We start from the raw sequence: 22,919 nt of genomic DNA, 5'->3' as shown, positions 1-22,919 counted from the left end.
CTGTTTTCCAGGATCTTTTGTTTTAGGTTAGTGTGTGGCAAACAAAGGGGAATAGGCAGGTGGAAAGCTTCAGAACTCTTTCTGAACTGAGGGCGCAATAGAATAGGCCAAAAACATTTGGAGAGAAAACCGTTTTTTTTTTTTTTTTTAGTTGCAATCAAACGCAAACTAAGAATTCCCAAGCTCCTGTGCTACTTTTCAATTCTTACATCATGTGCAGTAATCTGCTCTATCACTTGAGAGTTTTATCTCCATTTTTCCCCAGGAACTACAGTTGCTGACTTAAGTTGAAGAAGCATCTATTTAATGTCTGGTCAAATCCTACAAGAAACACAGAAATCTATGATTAAAAAGCTGAGCACTTTGATATACTGCAAAGGGTAGAGAAGGCAGGACGGTAGAAATTTTCTGCAAGGAAGGTTGGTGGCTTGTGTTTTAAAACATCAGAACTGCCAGACATAAACATTTTAAAGGTGCATGGATACACATGATATTTGTATAAATTGGTTCCTCTAGTATGTTGAGTGCACGACACTGAATTTCAAAGTTTTCTCTCAAGGGCCAAATAGCCTGATGAAAACTGATTCTGTGCTCATCCCTGGGACCACATAGAGGTGAGGCACCTCTGTGTATGATGACTGAACACAGAGTAAACCAAGGGCAAAGCATTTCACTGGACGACAAGTTAAAACATTAGCAAAAGGATTAGTATCATGTTATGATGGTCTCATTAAAAAGAACCCTAAGTAACAAAAGAACACATTTTGGATCTGCCTTTTGTGACTGCTTGAGTATAGTACATTCCAAATCTTGCCTCAACTTTTTATTTTGGTGGTTAAAAGTAAAAATAATAGTAATGATCATTAAGAGTCCCTCTTATCTAATTTCCCAACTAAATTGAAGAAGTAATAGAGTGGTAGGTAGATAGATAGATAGATAGATAGATAGATAGATAGATAGATGATAGGTAGATAGATAGATAGATAGATAGATAGATAGATAGATAGATGATAGATAGATAGATAGATAGATAGATAGATAGATAGATAGATAGATAGAGGTAGTTTGGTAATAAAGACAAAAATAAATTTGGCTTACCTTAAAAAATAAAAAACTATTTTTCCCCGTTGATACATAGTATAAAAATTGTCATTCTATTTCTACTCTAGTACAATCAAACTATAGATAAGTGTCAACATTTTGTTGATTGTTCATTTAAGTGTTTATTGCTGCTCTTCTATTTATTTGTCCAGCCTGATATGCTTTTCTTGTTTGATTTCTTATCTCAATAGAATGAATTTCAGGATTTATCACTAAATAAGACAAAGTCATTTATTTAGTCCCCCTGACACAGCAGGGCAAACTGAGTTGGCATACAAGTTACCTGGAGAAAAAGAGAGGTAAGGCGACATTTTTATTTATTAAAAAGTAGGACACATTGAAAGAAAATGAATTCAATCAAAGAATTTATACGAAAGCTCTCCTCTACAACAGCTCTTTCTCTGTGGATTCGCTTACAAATTTATTGTTAGTGCTGAATTTAGAATTGCAATTTTTGTCAGAAACACAGCCATTTAATATTTTAAAATATTAAATAGGCAAAGTCCTCTGAGCCTACAAACCGTTTTGCATATTGATTGGTATGTATTATTTGTTCACACGTTTGCCTTTAAAGAAAGTTTCATTGTTAAAATGGTTTTCAAAATCCAGTTTACATTCATGTTAGAAATTAGTTTGTTTATGGATTAAGAGTAAATAAGCAAGATTTTAAAAGCACAATGTTTTAAAACGTACTGTGGATGACTTCTGGAGTGAATTTATGCAAACACTAAAAAGTAATAATTGGATTATTCTTGAGAGAAATCTATTTCAAATGATCTATCCCTATATGAAGGAGCTTGATTTCTAACATTGACATATTTCACAACAGATGCATCTCAAAATATCAGCAAGAAAAAAATTGTAAAGGCCCTTTTAGTGTGTTACTTGCCCTGAGTTTTCTTTAAACTGGGCATATTACAAATATACATAAAAAAACAAACTGTCTTCTAAAACGTAAAGCTGGAGATTGCCCCCTAATGTCACAAAGCTGTGACTCTGAGGCCATGGTACAGTGACTAATAGAAATCTCTGGCACAAACTGGTTACCTAAGGGAATAATAGGACTATTTGCTGGAGTCGTTTGGCAAAAAGACACCAACACATGGCTTTGGTTTATATTCAGCATTGCCAGTTGCACAAAGTTGCAGGATGAAGTCTACACCAGCAGTGACAACTCAGAAATCAGAGAGAATCAAAACCAACCATTCACCTTATCATGCTACCCAAGCTTGTTTCAGGTCTCAGGTTTCTTTTATGGCAGTGCATTTCTAAGAAGCTCTAGGAAATTTCCTTTGAAAATCATCTCTTCTGGGGGGAATGTGCCTACACATGGCCCTCAGGAAGATCTGCTTCCCAGAAAACTCTACTTAAAATGACAGTGGACTGAATCTGTTTTTTCCTTTGAGTTTGGTATTTACAGGTATAGGAGGGATTAGGGGAGACAAGGAGAAGGATCATAAACCCAAAGTGCACACATCCTTCGATTCTTCAGTTCTCTGTGTAGAGCCAAAGACAGTACAACAAGAGGCATACAAGAACAGAGCATTGAAATCAAGAATAGTGTGCAAATAAAAGATGAAAAGTTCTGAAAATTATAAATATGTTGTCACAGATGGTGTAAAAAAACATGGTTTTGTTAGAGTTTAGATTTTTTTAAGTTTACTTTCTGAATTCGCTCCTATTCTTCCTGAGTTATTAATAAATGCATGAAAACAAAACTAGAAAAATATGAGGAAAGGAAGAACAGAGAAAAAACATACTTAAACATTCTTAGTACTCCTCTCCACAAGTCAACTAGCATCCTTTTAGTACTGCAGCTCATTTTTCCCATGATTTTTCCTTGTGTGACAGGTAAACATCTTTGCTCCCATTGTGAGCTGCCCCAAAGCTATGTTTAAAACAAAATGATGCCAGAATCATCAAAAGAAAGGGCACTCAATGTAAGATTCTTTGTTCTTCAATCTGGCCAAATTTCAGTCCAAGATGCTGGCATCATCTAGTTGTTTGGTTTTCTGGGCCTAGCCATTTCCAACTTCTTGAGTTTTTCTTCATCATTTTTTTTAAAAAACGTGATTTTTGAAAAGGAAGCGTCCACTGTAGATAAAGCGTTCCTCATGGAGAGGACCCCAGCAGCTCTTCTCAGCAGCCACAGATCTTCCTCCCACCATTGCTGTGAGTCCCCAGGACTGAAACGACATCTCACAAGAGCAATGTAACACAGCGACAGAACCACACTGCCAGGTCAAAAATCTCGGGCGATGAGCACAGCAAAATCTTGTTCAAAAGGGTGCTTACTGCAAGTTGAATGTGTGTGATGGACTTCTCAAATTAAGAGTGGCAGCCAGGCGCAGTGGCTCATGCCTGTAATCCCAGCACTTTGGGAGGCCAAGGCGGGTGGATCACCTGAGGTCAGGAGTTCAAGACCAGCCTGACCAACATGGTGAAACCCAGTCTCTACTAAAAAAAAAAAAAAAAAAAAAAAAAATTAGCCAGGCATGGTGACACACACCTGTAATCCCAGCTACTCGGGAAGCTGAGGCAGGAGAACCGCTTGAACCCAGGAGGCAGAGGTGAGGTTGCAGTGAGCCGAGATCATGCCATTGCACTCCAGCCTGGGCAACAAGAGCAAAACCTCATCTCAAAAAAAAAAAAAAAAAAAAAAGAGTAGCTACCTGCATGATATATCTATCTAACTAGACAATTTTACGATTAATTTTATAAGGGTTTTCAGAAAGTGCCCTCAAAACATTGTGGTCACCATGACATTTTCTGCAATTATTAAGAAGCTCAAGACTACTTATAAATGTATATTATATATATAGAGAGAGAGGTATATTATAAATATATATTAATGTCTAGAGCCCCTGTTGATAGAAACAAAACCTCAACATAACCAAGGGATTTCTTATGTTCAGTTTTTTAATAAGTAATTAAATTTTTACTTGGACAGCTGGGTTTTGTTTTGTGTTTTTGTTTTTGTTTTATTTGCCATTAGGTTAAAATAGAATTTTAAGTGAAAAATAATATCTAAGGGAAATAAAACCTCCCCACATGTCAGTAATTGGCTTGTGTGAATGAAAGCAAAATTGAGTTTATGAATTCTATGTCCTGCTCCTTGAATCTCTTCCCTCCCACAAAACAGCAATTCCAGGACTTCCTCTTCAGCCTAAAAGAAGGTACCAGATCTGTGCACTGGGGCGATGTGGAAGAGACCTGCTTATTGCCCCTGATGTAAGCTCCAGTAAGAAAAGACGTCAAGTACAAGTACTAGGAAATCACTTTATACATCTGTTTATAGGTTTGTAAGTACATAAAGATATTAAATGAGAGCTTTCCAAATTCAACCCAAGAGTTCAATTTCATTTTCTGGTCATTTTTCTTCCTCATTGTATATCTGCTTATTTCCATCATTAGCTCTTGCATGTTTTCCTCCAAGTTTTGCTTTTTTGGCCTTCTTTATTTTGTACATGTCTTTTCCTCTTGCCATTTCACCTTGCATTCACCCCTCTCCCCAGAAAACTGGGACATTAAGCCCTTTTCGAAGTTTTTTTCATGGCATTATTAAGAATTAGAGACTGAGCAAGAACCACATTTTTCTCCTTTTTATATAAATATTATACATAATAAGTTGATACTTATCATTTAAACTGAACTTTTTTCTTAAAGTAGTTTCAAGTTAGGGAAAATAAGAGTGGCAGAGTTTACCCTTACTGTTCTTACTCCTATCGAGAAGTACATTCTCAAAGCCAGGAGGAACCCATTTTAGGAATTTCAGAATATATCTTCTGTCAGTTTTCATCTATAATGAGGTATATGAGAATGAAGTATATAAATGCCCTAAGAAATCTGGAAAGGGACAGCTTTTTAAAAAATAAAACCTCTGTTTTCAGAAAACAAAGGACTCATTAGGTTTTACAGACATAATTGCAAGCTTGTCAATAGTATTCGGGGCTTAGGCAGTAAAGACGATCAAGTCTTCTTTTCCAGGGGGAAGAAAACAAAGTTCCCAATAAGAAGTGTAATTTTCAAGACTTCAGAACAAGTTAGGTTGATTTCTTGAATCATACCATAATCATGTGCCTCATCTCTAATTCCAGAAGACTTTGAAAGAATGATAATCTACCTCCACCCCACCCCAGGGGCCTGAACACACACACTGACGTAGAAATCTTTTTCCACTTCTAATGATCCATTACTTGGACAAGGTACTCATTGAATATGAGGCCTGATTTTACAAAAATTAAACCTACCCATTGGCAATTTATTGAGGTCCGTGAGAATAATCCAAATGAAGAATACTTAAAATATCTACTCCCATAGACAAGGTTCTAGAAACCAAAACCTATTTTTGAATTGAGATCTATGAGAAGAAAGAACCATCTCACGAGCGATAAACTCTCCACACTGAAAAACACATATGCCTTCGGTTTCTTATGTTCTTATTCCCCAATGAGCCCCAGACTTGAGTAGACACAATGTAGTAACTTTTGTTTTCTACGTGTGAAGAAGAGAAAGCAAGTGAAACAGTTGAGTTGTATATTATGGCCTTGATCCATTTCACTCCTGCAACTTGACCCACAAGTTAAATTTGAAAACTTAATTCTATGAATGAGTTCTCAGTTTTTAAATATGTTTGTATAGGATATCTATGTCCTATACCAATAAGAGACAATAGCTCAAACAGAACACAATTATGAGACCAGCATTCCAAGCACAGTCAAAGGGAGGTCCATGAATATTTATGTATCCCTTCCAATGACTTTAGTAGGGAGCGGCTGCCTGGAGTGGTGACAAGGCAACCAGGCCCTTGGGTAGCTGAATTGCAAAATAGAATTCAGCTTAAAGCCGGTGTAAAGAAGATTGCACTTAAGTATGCTTCTGAAATTTTGATTTGTGTCCACTGGCACTCTTTGCAGGTTGTGTTTCAGTTTTGTTAAAGAAACTCATGGAGTTCATCCTTGCCTTTTGGGCAATTCTTCAGAGTGGTTAGGGTGAATTAATAGCATCCATGTGGCAAGATAACAATAGGTTGGTGTTGCTTTGTGGAGGCTCACACATAGAAGTGGCTTCCTCAGAAATATGTGTTGGTTTTCATCATTTTCACCCTCACATGCTACTGATCTCTCATAATCTAGTTATTCATTTAGCACATGGAGGGGCATTCGCTAGAGTTGAGCCACTTTGTATGCAACAGAGATACTCACGGGAGGAGGGGGATTTCACAACACAGTGCTTACTATCCTGAGTAAACCAAGCCATTTTCATCTTAGGCAGTGTCACATCTGTCATAAACTCATGTGGTTTGAAAAGAAGGAAAATTGACAGGAAAAAAATCACCCCGGTTTTATTGTTGTTTTCTCTTATTGTGTAGTTTTAAAGTATTCATAACAATGGACCATTTTATTTAGACTATAGCAACTGCTGTTCAGCAAAGGCAGTGAACACTTTTTGTTTGCTAGTTTAAAAAGCAGTTCAACGATTGGTGTGGTGTTTATTATGAAATGATGACAAAAGAGTTCTGGTGGTTTTAATAGTTTTAGCTTACGAGAGCTGTCGTTAATTTTGTCTGTAGTGTTGCAGGTGAAAAAATGCACAATGGATAAATAGTCTATATTGGTTTAACTGAACATAATATATAGTGTGTTCTGGAGTTGTTTGTCTCAATAGACTATAGTAATCAAAAGTAATGAACCTATTATGTGCAGGACCTTGGAGAGCGTCGAATGGCAGTAAAAGTGTGGCACATAAAAGGTTTATTAAAGGAAATTAAAGTCCATCATTGCCACACCTGCTCCCCTATTATAAGTCTATGGCAGGTCAGTGCCTTCAATCACAACTCAGCCTCTGAGAGCAGAAATGCAGCTCCCATTACCATTGCAGTCACACTGTATCGGAGCTAGTGTCAGGATTTAAGGATGGGAGCCACTGAGCGCACCTTCTGCCTGCGTCTGATTTTCAACCAGCAAAGCAACTCATTTATATTTAAGAATTCCTCCTGATAATGTGCAGAAGTGAATTAAACTAAGAGATGATTCGCGGATTCTAGTGAAATGGATGGGTGTATCAAGGTCAGAGTCTGAAAACAACAGGCTTTTAAAGTCTTTGCATCCCTTTGATAATTGATTTGATGACATTTAAAATATTTAGTAGTGATGTTTTGGAGAATTTGATACTGACACATATATCACTCAAATTTCACTTTCCTCATACATTTGAATGATTATAACTGGTATTTATTCTGAGATTCTGAGAGTAAACATATGTCATTGTTGATAATCAAAATTTCTAATGGTATTTTCTGGGGGCATTTGAGGGGTTTGTCTTCATGGTGCTTTTTTACACGAGGAATCATTTTTTTCCAAGCTTAGAAAGAGATATGTATCAGGAAGAGTCTGGAAATGTAAAAGGACTTAGGTTTTAGTAAATTGGTCTGAAATCTTTTGGTTTGACATGTGAGGTTTCATCTCCTTCACAGCCACTGTTAATGAGATGAGCCTTTTTCTATCTTTGTAATGCCAGAAGTGTTTGAGTCACTTCAAACACTTGTGGACAAGGACATCTGCCCTCTTGTCGCTGTTCTCTCTGGTTTCCAGCAACTGTAGATGTATTTCCAAAGCTGGTGGTATGTGGAGGGAGTCACAGTTGTGTACTATAGAGCCGGGCTGTGAGTCAAGAGCATGGAAGGCTACTGTTTTTCATAATGACCTTCAGAACTTCTAATTACATGTTTTCATATTTTGGTCAATGTCAAAGGAATGACCTCAGGACTTTGTGTTCATGTTATAGATGGATGCAGAGGCTGAAGATAAAACGCTGTGTACTCGCTCTAAAGGAACCGAGGGTGAGTTAGCAAGCAGGTTCTATGACACTGTGCCCACCACACCATGAAATGTGAGCGTTCCAGTGCTCAGTCCCTCGTGTGCAGTCAGAATGACTACAACTTCCTCAGGGCTTCTTTTTTCAAATCAAGCCAGGACACTGGTTCTTGGCACGGAGAGGCAAAATATTATGAACGAGGAGTTAAAGAACTCAGAAAAGTCCAAATGATATATGATGCTAATTTTTACAAAATGCAATCATGAGTGGATTTGAACATCACGCAAAACAGCATAAGGTTCAGCAAGTGAAGGATGTTTCATGGAAACTTTCAAGTTATGGAAGTGACCTTTAATGGCCAAGGGAAAAGACAGAATTGTTAGTTTATTGCCAAAGCAGGTTTTGATTTTTATGTTATCTGGTTTAGTGGCTCCCAACCTAAACTTAGTTCAAGTAAAATGATGGTGTTTGTTTTTTTACTGTCTCAGCTGGGAATTTCCAGCAGCTCTGATGTCTGGAAGGTTTAACTTGCTGGTTATCCCTCTCCTTTTGTAACCAACAGATGGTAATGTAATATTGAAATATAAACAGGCCCTTGATGATCTAAACATCTGGAAAACAGGATTGACTGGCAATAATACCCCTTAAGGAAAATAAATTTTATTATAATTGGCTATATTTTTGTGACCCTTAATTCTAAGTGGAAAACTCTAGGTTCACCACAGCCTCTGAAAACACTCTGGATAGCTGTTCCCCACCCACCCCAACCCACCCTCCTCAGAGTCCACCTCACAGAGGAAAAGCTGCGGCAAAGCCGTGACCCTGCAGCCCTTTAGGAGGGTGTTGAGATGTACAGTTGACAGCGGCTGATCAAATGGAATGCTTTCGTTATCTATATTTGTGTATGTAGTCAAGAAAGTTAATGCCTGTTTGAGCAAAGTCCAGAATCCCAACATTTTTAATAAATTCAAGGAAAATTTTTTTCAGTTACGATATAACCATGGTTATCATTAACCATGGTAACCAAAATGCAGAATAATGCTGTGCTCATATGAGATTTTTTCTACCTAAACAGAAATTTTATACTGTATTATTTTCCAGTCTTACTTTATATTACTTTTAAAGTAACCATGTTATATATCCTAATATTTGGAATGTAGTATTTCTAAACAATAGCTTTTTTACGGAGCAAACTTCTCAATAGGATACCAGCTTAAGAAAAGCAGTTTGTCTCACTATTTGGAGTAAGCTTATGCCTGCCATAAATATCAGCATGCTAGAGTGTGTATTTGGATTATTTGAATTTCTTATTTTGACTTCTAAAAGCACACTACTCTGTCATACTTTTAAAATGTGGGTTTTTTTAAATTTGCAATTCCTTTTGGACTTTAAATTCCTCTGGCACAGGCATGAACACCCTTAATAGAGCCAAAATGTTCTTCTAGAAATGAAACAACTGTTTCTCGTGAGGCATGAGTAATCTTTAAAACCACCTGTTGTCTCTCTCAATATGCTGCTTATCCTTGTGTAGGCAGGTATTTATAAACATGAACTTCTTTAGTTCCCATCATTTCAGTCAGAAAAATCAAAGCTGTTTTTCCTGTAAGTTCTTCATTTTTAAAAGGTTGGTGATATTAGCATGGCTGAAGCTCATCCTCCCCTTTCTATATTGAGGAAGTTTATGAGTAAAAGCATAGGACATATTTATTTAGCAAAGCTTTACCAGTTTTATTTGAATGTGTGTTTAATATTAATAAAGATATAATCTTGGGATTCCTTTTGAATAATTTTGTACTAAAAATAAAATGTATTTAAAAAATAATCTGAATCATTTGTGCTCCTGTGAATTTTCAATGAATCTCTAAGGACAGGTACCTGGAAAGTCCAATCTATGATTATCAGGCCCCAGTTCACCCAAGGTACTAAACCCACAGTTGGTCTATTCTGGGCCATATCCATCTGTCCTCTCATCTCCAAAGAACTAGAACAAGAAAAGGTGAACCCACCCAGTGAGAAACTTATTGGTCATTACCTCTAGGTGGGGGAAAAGTTTCCATTATACAGTTTTGAAAATTATCAACTGATTAAGTCTTCTTTTTTTTCTTCTTTTGTCAACAGTGCCAATGGATTCACTAATCCAGGAGCTCAGGTAAGATTTACCCTATATTACTTTTTTTTCACATTAATGGGCTTTGATTATTCAAATGATTTGTACTTTTCAAGCCTCAGAATACTTTTTTTAGCAGAAGGAATTGGCTAAAGGCTTTTTCCATCCAGACGTTGTGTATGCACCAAGAAGGCGGAGGAGAATGATTGTACTGATACTTGATCCTGAACAACTCAATCTATTGTATTAATGAAATAACAAAACAATTTTTGCTGTGATGTGAGTGGTAGCCCACTTTTCTTCATCAAGCATGTGATCCCTTTGTGCACACCTTGCATGCGGTTGGATTTCACACTGATGGTCAGGGAAGAGCTGAGCTGTTATCCATGAACCTGACTGATGGATAACCCAGATCCTAAGTTATCCACTTCTTGCATTAAATAATTAGATGATTCCAGGCCGAGGTGAGCAGATTTTCTGAGCTCAGGAGTTCAAGACCAGCCTGGGCAACATGGCGAAACCCCGACTCTACTAAAATATAAAAGATTAGCCAGGCATGGTGGCGTGTGCCTATAGTCCCAGCTACTCAGGAGGCTGTGGCAGGAGAATTGCTTGAACCCGGGAAGCGGAGATTGCAGTGAGCCGAGATCACACAACTGCACTCCAGCCTGGGTGACAGAGTGAGACTCCATCTCAAAAAAAAAAAATAATAATAATAATAATAATAATAATTAGATGATTCCATCAGGTAACTAATTTTTTAACCTAAACATGGGAACATAATGTGACCAATAGCTTTTTTGAGTGGATTCAAGCATTTTCGTCATAGATATTGTTGCTACTACACCTCAGGCAATATCGTGAAAATTCCACCTTAACAGATTTTCCAGGATAAATTCTAATTAGATTTTCTTTCAGAGTCTTTGTCAAGGTATAGTTAAAAGAAAGTACATTTTTTTAAGAAGAAACACATGCAGATGACACATTTTCTGTCAGGAACAAGATAATTGCTCTGTACATTTCTCTGCATGTGCTATTGACAACCTAGGAAGTCCCAAATCCACTATTTAGTCCACCTTTCCAGAAACAGCCATGGTCTGTATTTGTTCCTCAGGGAAGTGTTTGAAAAATGAAGGATGTGTAACAGTGTCTAATACACTTGAACTTTGTAAGGTATGCAATTTACACAGTTCTTTCTCCAGGCAACTGAGCTTGTGATTCCTCTAAAACACAGGCTGTCACCGTTGCTTCCATGTGGCTTATGATCTCCGTCATAGCCTTGGTTCATTTATGTAGTGAAACACTCATCTGTTAGAATTCATGCAGATACTCTTCTCTGTGGAATTTGTCAGTAGGGAATCCATGGCCCTACCTGTGTAATCAATTTTGTCTTAAGAATTTTGTTTTAATTTAATTTTTATTTTTATTTATTTATTTTTTTGAGACATGGTGTCAAAAAGGGTCTCACTCTGTCTCCCAGGCTGGAGTGCAGTGGTGCAATCATGGTTTGCTGCAGCCTCAAACTCCTGGGCTCAGGAAATCCTCCTGCCTCAGCCTCTCGAGTAGCTGGGAGTACAGGTGTGTGCCACCACCCCCGGCTAATTTTTATATTTTTAGTAGAGACAGAGTCTTGCTATGTTGCCTAGGCTGGTCTCAAACTCCTGGGCTCAAGTGTTCCTCCCACCTCGGCCAGAGATTTGGGATTAACAGGAGTGAGCCACTGCACCTGGCTTAAGAATCTTAATTTTGAAAGTATTTTGATAAGAACAGGACATACAGTATACCCCTACATTTGGACAGGATTAAACTGTTGAATAACCTTGCTCATTTAAATTATTGCCTTTAAAATTTGCTCTTATTTAAAGTTCTTGTATTTCTGGAGGCTTTATTTATGTCCCCTGTAGAATGGTCAAGAGAAGTTTAAAATGACCCAGTGCTCCAAGTGGGGGGCGTGTTTGCAGTCCCTGGAGTGGTTTCTTGGTTCTTGTTGCAGAATCAGTGTGCCCGTGGACACGAGGCCACTTACCTGGTGAGGGACACCAGAGTCCTTTAAAGGAACCAAGTTATTCAGAGAAAAAAAGGTAGTGATGTTTCTTGAAAACAACTTTTACTCAAGAGAATCTTTAAGGAATTAATGTGTGTACATTGGCCTAGAAGACAAATATAATTCATAGAGAAAAAGTTAGGTATTAGCAGAGAGAAGCAAATTTGTGGGAAGAAATGTTTACTGTGCTCTATGTGGAGAAATAGAAATTACTATTTGAGCATGTCAGAAGCATTAATAATTATAATAAACATATATATATATATATTTTTGTGTGTGTGTGATGGAGTTTCGCTCTTGTTGCCCAAGCTGGAGTGCAATGGCACGATCTCGGTTCACTGCAACCTCCGCCTCCTGGGTTCAAGTTATGCTCTTGCCTCAGCCTCTCGAGTAGCTGGGATTACAGGCATGAGCCACCATGCCGGGCTAATTTTGTATTTTTGGTAGAGATGGGGTTTCTCCATGTTGGTCAGGCTGGTCTCGAACTCCTGATCTCAGGTGATCCACCCATCTCGGCTTCCCAAAGTGCTGGGATTACAGGCGTGAGCCACCGCACCCAGTCAATAAACTAATATTTATTGGGGTCCTATGTGCCAGACACTCTTGAGCTTTCTTAACCTCTATTATCTCACTTAATCCTCCCGATAGCCTTATTAGGCAGAAACTATGATATTTCAATTTTCAGATGAATAAAGTGAAAATAAATAATTTATGGAAATAGCCCAAGGCTACAAGCTGGTAGGCAATCCAGACTTCTGACTCAAAGGCCAGCTTCTCACCCACCAGACTAGTCTTTATCTCACACAGAATTAATACTGTTTAGAGTAGAAACCAAAAAGTGATTTAAGCAACAGATTTCTCACAGTCTATATTTTTAACCCTTATGGTTTATCTTTCAAACAGCCTAGTTTTCTTAAATTTGGACAAATAATATACTTTAAGATAATAATGTTTTCTATTTTCCTAATTCTCTAAAGATTATCTTTTGTCAGATATTTCATTTTAACTAATTTGTTATTAAAGTAACTCAGAAAGCTAATGATAATTGCTGGGAAAATTTATAAACATCATTAATTCACCTATTTTTCTTTAATGAGACCCAGCTTATAAAAATCACTAAGTGATCATTTGAAATTTTATAATCATTTCTGTTCAACAGAATGACCATGCTTAGACAGGCAAGGTCCCAAGTTGTTTTATTTATTTATTTATTTATTTATTTATTTTTTGGTGAAGCCTCACTGTGTCACCCAGGCTAGAGTGCAGTGGCGCGATCTGGGGTCACTGCAAGCTCCGCCTCCTGGGCTCACGCCATTCTCCTGCCTCAGCCTCCCGAGCAGCTGGGACTACACCACCACGCCCGGCTAATTTTTTGTATTTTTAGTACAGACGGGGTTTCACCGTGTTAGCCAGGATGGTCTCAATCTCCTGACCTCGTGATCCGCCCGCCTCGGCCTCCCAAAGTGCTGGGATTACAGGCGTGAGCCACCGCGCCCAGCCCCAAATTGTTTCTTAAGTAGTTTAAGTTGGCCTAGACATAGATCTTAATTATTATTCTATATAAATCTTGGGAGAAAAGTACTGATTCATATGGAAGCTTATATTTTTAGCATCTTTTAAATTTTTGTCCATTTCTTGCAATTCCTCTTCCAATTTTTTCCACAGGTTTGTTGTGATCCAGCACAACTGTGTGCCTAAATTCTGAGTATCTTAGGAAATGTGGCATGTTTTCCCCAGTGTAAAAGTTATGGCTATTTTGTAGAGAACACTGGCAACTTTATTTGGTTCTTCTTTTTAGAATGCATTGGACATGTTATTGCTTCTAGAGCGACTACTTACGAAAATACTAATACAAATGAAACTAATTTAAATATACTGTATATTGTTCATGGCACTAATAAAATTGATACTGACATTCTCATCTTCTTATTATACTCGATGTCAGCTACTATCATCACCATTAAAAAAGCAATTTATAACCACAGGCCCACCTTTAATCATGTTTCTTATTAGCATTTCCAGTCTTTCCTCCAACACAATTCAAGTTACAGGTGGTGTCGAGAAGACTCGCCTGTGTCTTTCTAAATCATGACCATTGCATTATCTCTGCTCTTTTCTTTTATTACTATTATCCTTAGTCTGAACCTCATGCTATTGCATCTACTAATATTGGTAATTGTCTCTTGCATTGGCAAAGTGTTTTTACACCAGTCCAGCCCCCTTCCTCTAATTAGGAAAATATATTCTAGCCCCTGAAATGACTTTCCTATGTGACTACTTAGAGAGACAAATGAATTCAGGCCTCTTAAGTATATTAGAGTCAAATCTCTCTGTCCGTTCATGGTCTTTTTGCTGTGTACCAATTTGTCAGCTTAAGTTTGGTAATGAAAGTTTTAATTTAAGTTTCTCTCTTTGTTTTATTTTACATAATTTCTTACTTTATATAAAATCCTATCATTTGGCATTGTCCTGTAAGTTTTAAAATGTTAAATATTTTATGAGCTCTCTAATCAATTATAGATTTATTTAATTTAATTAATTAATTTATTTATTTTTTGAGACAGGGTCTCACTCTGTCACCCAGGCTGGAGTACAGTAGTGTGACCTTGGCTCACTGGAGCCTCAACCTCCTGGGCTCAGGCAGTCCTCCGACCTCAGCCTTTGGAATAGCTGAAACTACAGGCACGCGCCACCACACTCAGCTAATTTTGTTTATTTTCTGTACAGATGAGGTTCTCACTATGTTGCTCTGACTGGTCTCCATCAAACTCTTGAGCTCAAGCAATCTTCTTGCCTTGGCCTCCCAAAGTGCTGGGATTATAGGTGTGAGCCACCATGCCTGGCCTAGTTATAGATTTAACAATAACATTTCATGAGTATGTGAAAATTGTTATGAATTACAGATCTAGATGGCTTTCTCATTTTTCTTTTATATTATTTCATTCATTATAGTCTTTATATCAGTAATAGATACTTTAATATTTTGGAAATTTTTTAGAATTCAGTTTCCTTTAGTGGTCATGAGTTTATTGGAACTTATTACATAAAGATTCCTGGAGGTGATAACTAAAGAAAAAAGTGAATGATACTGATTTCTAATAGTAAGTCTTCCATAAGTCCATCAGGCAGGTAAAAGGAAATTAATCATTTTAATCACGAGGTTAGAGAAAAGAAGGGAGAAACTCTCTTCTTTCCTTTTGTTGTTATCATTTCCAAATGTGGGGCTCAAAGCATGTTTTAGAGATTTAATAGCATAACTACTATATCATGTTGGCAATGTATCTTTTTCAATACTAGGCCAGACCTGAACATTAGAATCCAAGAAACTGACACCTTCAAGAAAACCCTTTTTACCTATAAGCCACTTTGAGAGTGACTCAAGACTGATCACCCAAGAAGCTGATGATAAGGATTAATTTAGAAGAGAAGTGTCCCTCCAGGGTGTGGGGGAGGCATCTGTAGGGTTCAGCCACCCCGGCATCGGCCTTGTCCATGCGTCTGTGTGATGGAGGGGCTCCGTGTGGAACATGAGGCTGGAGGCCTCACACCAACAGAAGCGTTCCAGAGATATTTTATGTTTACTGTACTGTTCTTACTAGGGCAGAAAAGTGTCTTAAAATATATTGGGGAAGCTTTCAATAAGAATAAAAACAAAAAAAGACTTTGTAGTTTAACAAGAAAAGCCGATGAACTCTAATGCTCTTGTATGTTTATGTATTTGCATAGCCTATTCTAGCATTTAGCACTGAAGGTGTATTGAGTAGGCCTCAACAGGTGCGCGCTGAGTGATTTGTGGGAACAATGTGCACAGCGTCTGGTTGGAGCCATAGAGCAAGCGCATAAGGTTGTCAGGACAAATGACATTACCTGCATTTACTCATGTGCTGAGTTCATGGAAGTTAAGTGCTTTATACCTGGCCTGTGACAGGGAAGCGACTGAATCAGAGACAGGACTCAGGTCCCGTCTCCAGTCCAGACCCCGCACCTCCTGCAGCCGTGCCATATTGTCTGCTGCGACTGCAGGTTGCTGCATGCCACTTTACTATCCACACTTTGGGGAAATATTAATTTAAATTTTATCAATAAATTAATAAACCAAGCTGAAAAGTATCCTAACCTTCAGACAAACTCTGCCACATCTTCATAATTCTCTGCACTGCCAATTATAAAGAGACCGCTGGCTGGGCATAGTGGCTCATCCCTGTAATCCCAGCACTTTGGGAGGCTAAGGCAGGTGGAACACTTGAGGTTAGGAGTTTGAGACCAGCTTGGCCAACATGGTGAAACCCTTTCTCTACTAAAAATATGAAAATTAGCCAGGGGTGGTGGCACGCACCTGTAATCCCATCTACTCAGGTGGCTGAAGCAGGAGAATTGCTTGAACCCAGGAGGCGGAGGTTGCAGTGAGCCTAGATTGCACCACTGCACTCCAGCAGCCTGGGCAACAGAGTGAGACTCCATCAAAAATAAAATACAAATCAAATTAAAATTAAAAAATTTTTTTAAAAAAACAGACCACTACCATTTCCTTCTGAATTGTTTCCTAGGAGCTAATCATGTGATTTTAAGTAGATGTTAAAATATCTAGGAAAGACTCAAATATACATCCATTTTATTTGTTTTTTCTTTTGAAATGCCATCTCCCAAGTGATGACCTATCAAGGGCCTTGTATTTCCAAGGCTGATTTTGCAGTATGGGAGGTGTGAGTCATTTAACCTACACCTGAGACCTGTAATAGTCATTTACAAATGAACTAAAAGTGGAATCCTCTTCCTTCATAGTACCCTAACCACAAAGGACTAAATAGTTATGTTTTTCCAGTTTTTATTACGTGTATTAATAAAATATATATATTATTATATAAATTACATAGTACATAATATATATAACTGTGATTATACCAACCAACACAGTGTAATAAAGCATAGTGTGTGTGTGTGTGTATATATATATATGTATATATAAAATGGTGATTACACAGGACAGAGTACTCTCCAGCTTGTCTAAGGTCTACTTTAAATCTTAATATCTGTATTTTAGAAAAATACTACGGAGCTAATGAATAAATGTCCATAGAGTTAAGAGACTCAGAAACAAAATAAGAGCAGGAAAACATGCTTTATTTTCTTTGCCTGTTTTTCTCTTCATTCAAATATTATCACAAGGATATTGGTGGCCTCTGTCAACCAATAGATTACAGGAGCTGAGAGTCTAAGGCACTAACATCTCTAAAAATCAGACATCTTCTAAAACTGTGGCAAAATATCACCACTGCAGGCTGCATGTGAGGATTGACTTGTATTGTTGCTTTTGCATTGTCAGAGCTTACCTACAGAGATAATTTTTTCATCCATTTAGCTTTTCTTTTCTTGTAATATAAATATTTTTACACAGCAGAATTTGCCACTCTTGACTGAGGGATGAATATTTCCTTTGATATTTTTTCTTGTGCCCTAGCATAGTATTAGATGTTTCAGTGGATACGCAATTCACAGCATCGGTAACAAACCCAGGGTATTATGTAACAGCATTGTTATGGGTGAGAATAGATCACGTCCAGCTTGGGACTCAGAGGTGCTCCCAGAGCCTGCCGGCTCAGAACCATGGCATCCCCTGGGGGCTCACTAGAAATGCAGCCTCCAAGGCTCCCTCTCGCCTTTTAACAAGATTTATAAGAAATTAACGGGCGTTTGGAAGTTTGAGAGGCACACATCACAGAGACCATAGGTTGGACTTTACTAATTACTTAGAAAAACTCTTCTCACCATTGCTAATTTTCAGTGGTAGGAGGTTGGCTGAAAAGTCAAGAATCTGGGTTTCTTTGGTATTTTCTTGATCTATGAATTCTTGGGGAATGTTAATCATTGTTTGCATTGCTACTTGAAGAAAAGCAGCAGAATACAGAACAAATGTCCAAATCTTGACAGTAGTGTGGCAAAATGCACAACCCTTGGTCTGTAAGTCTTTGTTTTTACCTCTTAGAAGTGTTTGAAATCAACCAGCTCTTCCTTAAACATTCATCATGTATCAGAAATGAGAGTTTAAGGAAGGAAACTTTTAAGATGCTATTTTATATGCTTCCAGAGATGACTCTATAACCACCTAAATTGTGTTCTGAGAGTATTTAATTACATGTCTCTGACAAAATCCAAAGTCTCCGTCAAATTCCATATGCCTGTCACACAGCTCCCTTGCAGCTTTGGTAATTTGGGAACTAAATTGCTAAGGCTCTTTTGGACTTGCTCAAGCACTGCACGGGTCATTGGCTCCCTTTGGTCCAAATCTTCTCACCCTGATGCACTCTTCAGCACCTCCAATGCAAACAAAATTATTTGACTGCATATCTCATTTCTCCCCAGTCCTACTTGAAGAAATGCATGAACTTTAATCATCAGGCAGAATACTTCCTTTCTTGCTATCTTTTAAGTAAACTATACCTATTTGAGGTCTCATTTTAATTATATTATATGCTTGCAAACATAATGTTTCTGACACCTCATAAATTTTTTTCCTGCTTAAAATGTGAACTGAAATAAAATGTGTCCCATAATGTTGACAAATGGATGCCCTACAATCCAAATATCATGTGCTCTGGTTTCCAATATTTCCTCACAATGGTAAATTCTCGAAACTCTACTACAAACCCTCGCCTAGAATTTGACTGGTTTGTCAAATTCTATGGTACAAAGGTTGGCAGAAAAGCCAAGAGTTTGTGTGGTGGAAAGAACACTGGGTTAATAGCAGCCCTGTGTTCTGGGGCTGTTTGCCTGATTAGCTGTGTGACTTTGGAAAAGTGTTCGAAGATCAAGCTTTGCTGCCTTCTTGACTAATGAAACTTTTTGCATATAGCACTTTGAGCCCTGGTGTCATGGTTCCCCCTACCCCCTCCATGTCAAAACCTACCTTAAAAAAAATTTTAATTTATCATACATAATTCTGACTTTTTAATATACTGCCTACTTTTTGAAGACAAGGAATCTATTTTATTTACCAGCGTAGGCCTCGTACATGATGTTACTTGAGAAATATTTTATTTTACATTATCTACCCCTGTATGTTTAACCTCTTGAAGTATTCAGCTATATCTTGTGAGTTCATCTTTATCTTTGATACTCTCCTTTGCTACCTTTTCATTTGGGTTTTTCGCTTGCGTAATTTTTCTTCTTGTTTAGTTTCTTCTCCCTGTAGGAGAAAATCACTTTTATCCCCCTTCCCACCAACAAATTTTGTTTTTTCAATATCATCGCCATCCTATTTTCTGAGAAAATCCTACACCTAATGCTACTTCTGATTTTACATGATATAAAACATTCTTTCCATCTCAACTCTGTTCTAGGCCATGCCTGGCATAATTCTTTCCTTTGTCTTTTGACATATGGAATTTGTACTCATTCTTTCAGGCTCAGGACTGATACCACCTCCTCCATGAGGTGTCCCCATGACCTCCCAGACTAAGATTTTTTCCCATTGTGTTCCCCAAGCACTTCTTTACTTGTCTGTTTCAAAACACTTATTACTTTGAATTGTAGCTATTTTGTCATTCACTCATCCATCTGTCCACCCATTCAGAAGAAGAAAGCAGATTCTCTGCCTTCGGCTTTACAATTTCGTTGGGGAGACAATAAAAAAAGGAAAAACCTATATTTAAAAAAAAAATTTATCATATATAATTCTGCCTTTTTAATATGCTGACTACTTTTTGAAGACAAAAAATTTATTTTATTTACCAGTGTAGGCCTCGTACATGATGTTACTAGAGAAATATTTTATTTTACATTATCTACCCGTTTGTTTTGAGAATAATGTAGCTTGTAATGCATGATAAAGGCATTTCTATTTAACATGTTGATTCTCTACAACTGTCTTTAAAGTGCCTGTGACTTCTTTCCTTCCAAGTTCTTAAGTACTTTCCCTAATTCTATCCCTTTACTTGTATTTTTAAGAAAATTTTATTTTATTGTGATAAGAACACCTGAGCCCTACACACATAACAATCTAGTTCTGGCCCCTTTAAAACCAAGGCTGTTTAGCCAGCAGTTTCCACTGGCCCCTCAACTACAAATCAGCCTATTCTGTTTAATCGTTTCTAATTCATTTTTCTACAATCAATAAGGGTCTTCCTTTATAAGTATATTTTATCAAAGTATCAGACATACAAGGGAGATGCCCTTAATTCTGCCAGTGTCTCACTTGGTCTCATTTGGTCATTTTCAGTTGGGAAGAGAAAACAAAACTGGAATCAATGAGCCCACCGCCCATCCCTGAGCTGCTTGTAGGAAGGGGTCAGCCCAGGGAGTCTGAGGACGGGCCTGGTCTCAGATTGCAGGGCCAGAAAGCAAAGTGACTGCCAGGACCCAGGAACTCTTAGACGAAACTGAAGGCTGGGCAGCCAGGCACGGATGGTGTAGATTGGGACGAAGAGCCACATCTGAACCGCAGTTTTTTTGTTTTTTGTTTTTAAGGATTCTCACTGTGGTTCTCTGCCTGAGTTACAGGAACTACTCCGGGAGGTTCGCCTGGGAGTGGTTCTCAAAGCTGGGGTGGGGAATGTTCTTCTAGGGACTCCTGCAAAATCAGGGCAGGGGAGTGAACCCTGCATAGGGAAATGTTGGAAAATGCCCCTAGGGGCATTCTGTTTGCCTTTGCCCCAGTGTCGAGGCTCAGGGTAAATTCTGTTCTTCCAGATTGCCCCTGTGAGAATAGAGCGAAGTAGACTCCTAGACTCCACAAAGTGCTCAAGGTAATTCTCTCGAGCCCCTAAGGACCATCCTCCTGGTCTTTGGAAGCTGACCCAGAGCCTACAGTCTGTCCTGGAAGATCAGCAAGCTCTGCGTTCTTGAAGGAAGAGCTGGAAGGCTCACACAACCCTGGCCATTGTCAAAGAAACTTGGCTTCCCAACACTGCAACCTCCCTGGTTTCCTCTACCTCTCGACTGCATCTTCTCAGGTCTCCTTGCTGGTTTCTCAACACCCCAGTCTCTGACACTGGATTCCCCAAGGTGCGTCCTTGATCCTCTTTGGTGGTGATCTTTCGGTGATCTCATTGGGGCTTTCAGTACATTTGTATGTCCATAATTTTACATCCCCAGCACTCCTCTCTTTCCTGAATTTCAGACTCATATAACCAACTGTGTAGACAGCATCTGCAAATGGATCTCTGAGGAGTATTCAAAATTAAAATCATTATCTTCTGCCATAAATTGATATACCCACCTGCTTCCCATGTCAGTAAATGGGGACATTCAAAAGTCTTGGAGGCATCCTTGACTCTTCTCTTCAGACTCTATGTCTGATCTGTCCAAATATCCTGATGGCTCTAACTTCAAAATAAATCTACCATCTGACCATTTCTCACCACCTCTGCTGCTGTCACTAGGCCCCTAAGCCATCGCGGCTCACTCCAATCACTGTCAGCACCTTCTTACAGGCTTTCCTGCCTCTGTTCTTCCTCATGTAAGATTCACTCCATGAGACAGTCAGAAGCCGTTCGATGAGTTTCCCCTTTCTTAAAGGAAAAGACCACATCTTTACTCTGGCCTGGTCTCCCTGCCCTGTTCATTGCCCTCTACCCAACTAGAATCCGCGCTGGGTCCCCCAGACCTGCCGAAGCCTCAGGCCTTGGCATGCTGTTCCCGCTGTCTGGAATGCTGTTCCCCGCACAGCTGCGAGTCTCACATGCTCACTTGCACCAGGTTTTTGCTCAATGCCTCCTTGTCAGCAAGACCTTCCTTGACCTTAGCCTTTGCAATTACAAGCACTTATTCCAGCCTTCTTTATTATTCTCCTTCTGCTTTATTTTTTATGAAAAAAAATTTGTCACCTTTTGACACACAATCCAACTACATATTTACTTTGTTCCTAATCTGTCTTTTTTTCATAAGAATATAAGTTTTGTGGAGCAGGAATCTCTTAACTCATTGATAATATCCACAACATCTAGAATAGTGCCTGCCACATTATAGGAGCTAATAAAAAAAAATTGAATAAATGTGTTCTGAGTACTATAGAAGGCACTGGAATGAGACACAGGAACTCACAGTTTTTGAAAGCTAACAGCCTACAAGTCATGAAAACACATTGCGGTAATTCCTATACGACATTTACATAAGGGAGCACAGTGGAATGAGCAGCTCCTTCTGGCTGGGGGTTTGACCTGAGTTTGAAGGAAGAGAAATTGCCCAGGGAACTTCTGCTGTCACAGAGCAGGCACTGCTTGCAAATGAGCTAAACAACAGTGCGAGGCAAACTCTTCCAGAAGCCTGGTTCTTGGCTTGCTATGGGTTTAGGTGGCCATGGGTCAAAGGAGCAAGGATATACAGGACTAGAGATTGCTCCTTGAGTACATATGAAGCATAGTTCTCTCCATTACTTTGAACTTACTTCTACTTGCCTATGTTTAACAAGATATCCCCATCTTTTAAAAGCAACAGAAAATCATATATCAAAATTAAGCTTGTAGTTCATGATCCAAATGCCCTCAATTTTTATAATTTTGTGCCTTCATGAATAAAGTTTTGATGTTCTGTTTATTTCTATATTTATAACAGATGCAGGGCAATTTCTTGGCAACACAATAGACCAAGGCTGCAGACAGGTTTTTAACCCCATGATCCCTGTGTACCACGGGAACAGCCCTATAAGTAATGATTTACATTTGCAGGATAGCTCCCAGAAGTCCAGCCAGCCAGCATGAGGGCCAAATGGTAAACAGAGCATCCTGAACCCTTCCATGCCCTGAAGCATTGCCTGTGTCTCAGAAACTGTGCAGACCCCTTTGAATGCCTTGTCTTGCTTGATCTGTAGTACCAGGAGGTGGGTGCTACTGTCCATGTTGTCTAGATGAACAGATT

At 38.5% G+C, this 22,919-nt stretch overlaps 1 protein-coding gene across 11 annotated transcripts in view; it reads left to right on the top strand.

Moving 5' to 3' along the window:
• The window catches only part of LOC100975471 (suppression of tumorigenicity 18 protein), a 135,801-nt gene that overhangs the window by 24,611 nt on the left and 88,271 nt on the right, over positions 1–22,919 (top strand). For 5 of the 11 annotated variants that reach the window (XM_034966068.3, XM_057303008.2, XM_034966073.4 and 2 more), the window contains 2 exons: positions 7,888–7,942; positions 10,036–10,066. In XM_034966068.3, coding sequence (XP_034821959.2) covers positions 7,888–7,942; positions 10,036–10,066 — 86 coding nt within the window. Of the gene's footprint in view, positions 1–1,288; positions 1,401–4,260; positions 4,404–7,887; positions 7,943–10,035; positions 10,067–12,017; positions 12,106–20,939; positions 21,069–22,919 lie in introns of those variants that run through there. The other 6 variants (XM_057303007.2, XM_055116541.2, XM_057303006.2 and 3 more) reach the window with 5 other exon arrangements.

Source organism: Pan paniscus, chromosome 7 (genome assembly GCF_029289425.2).
Source record: "Pan paniscus chromosome 7, NHGRI_mPanPan1-v2.0_pri, whole genome shotgun sequence".
In the NCBI taxonomy this organism is placed as follows: domain Eukaryota; kingdom Metazoa; phylum Chordata; class Mammalia; order Primates; family Hominidae; genus Pan; species Pan paniscus.
The sequence above is the reverse complement of the archived record's forward strand: the minus strand, read 5'-3'. Positions and strand labels throughout refer to the sequence as shown.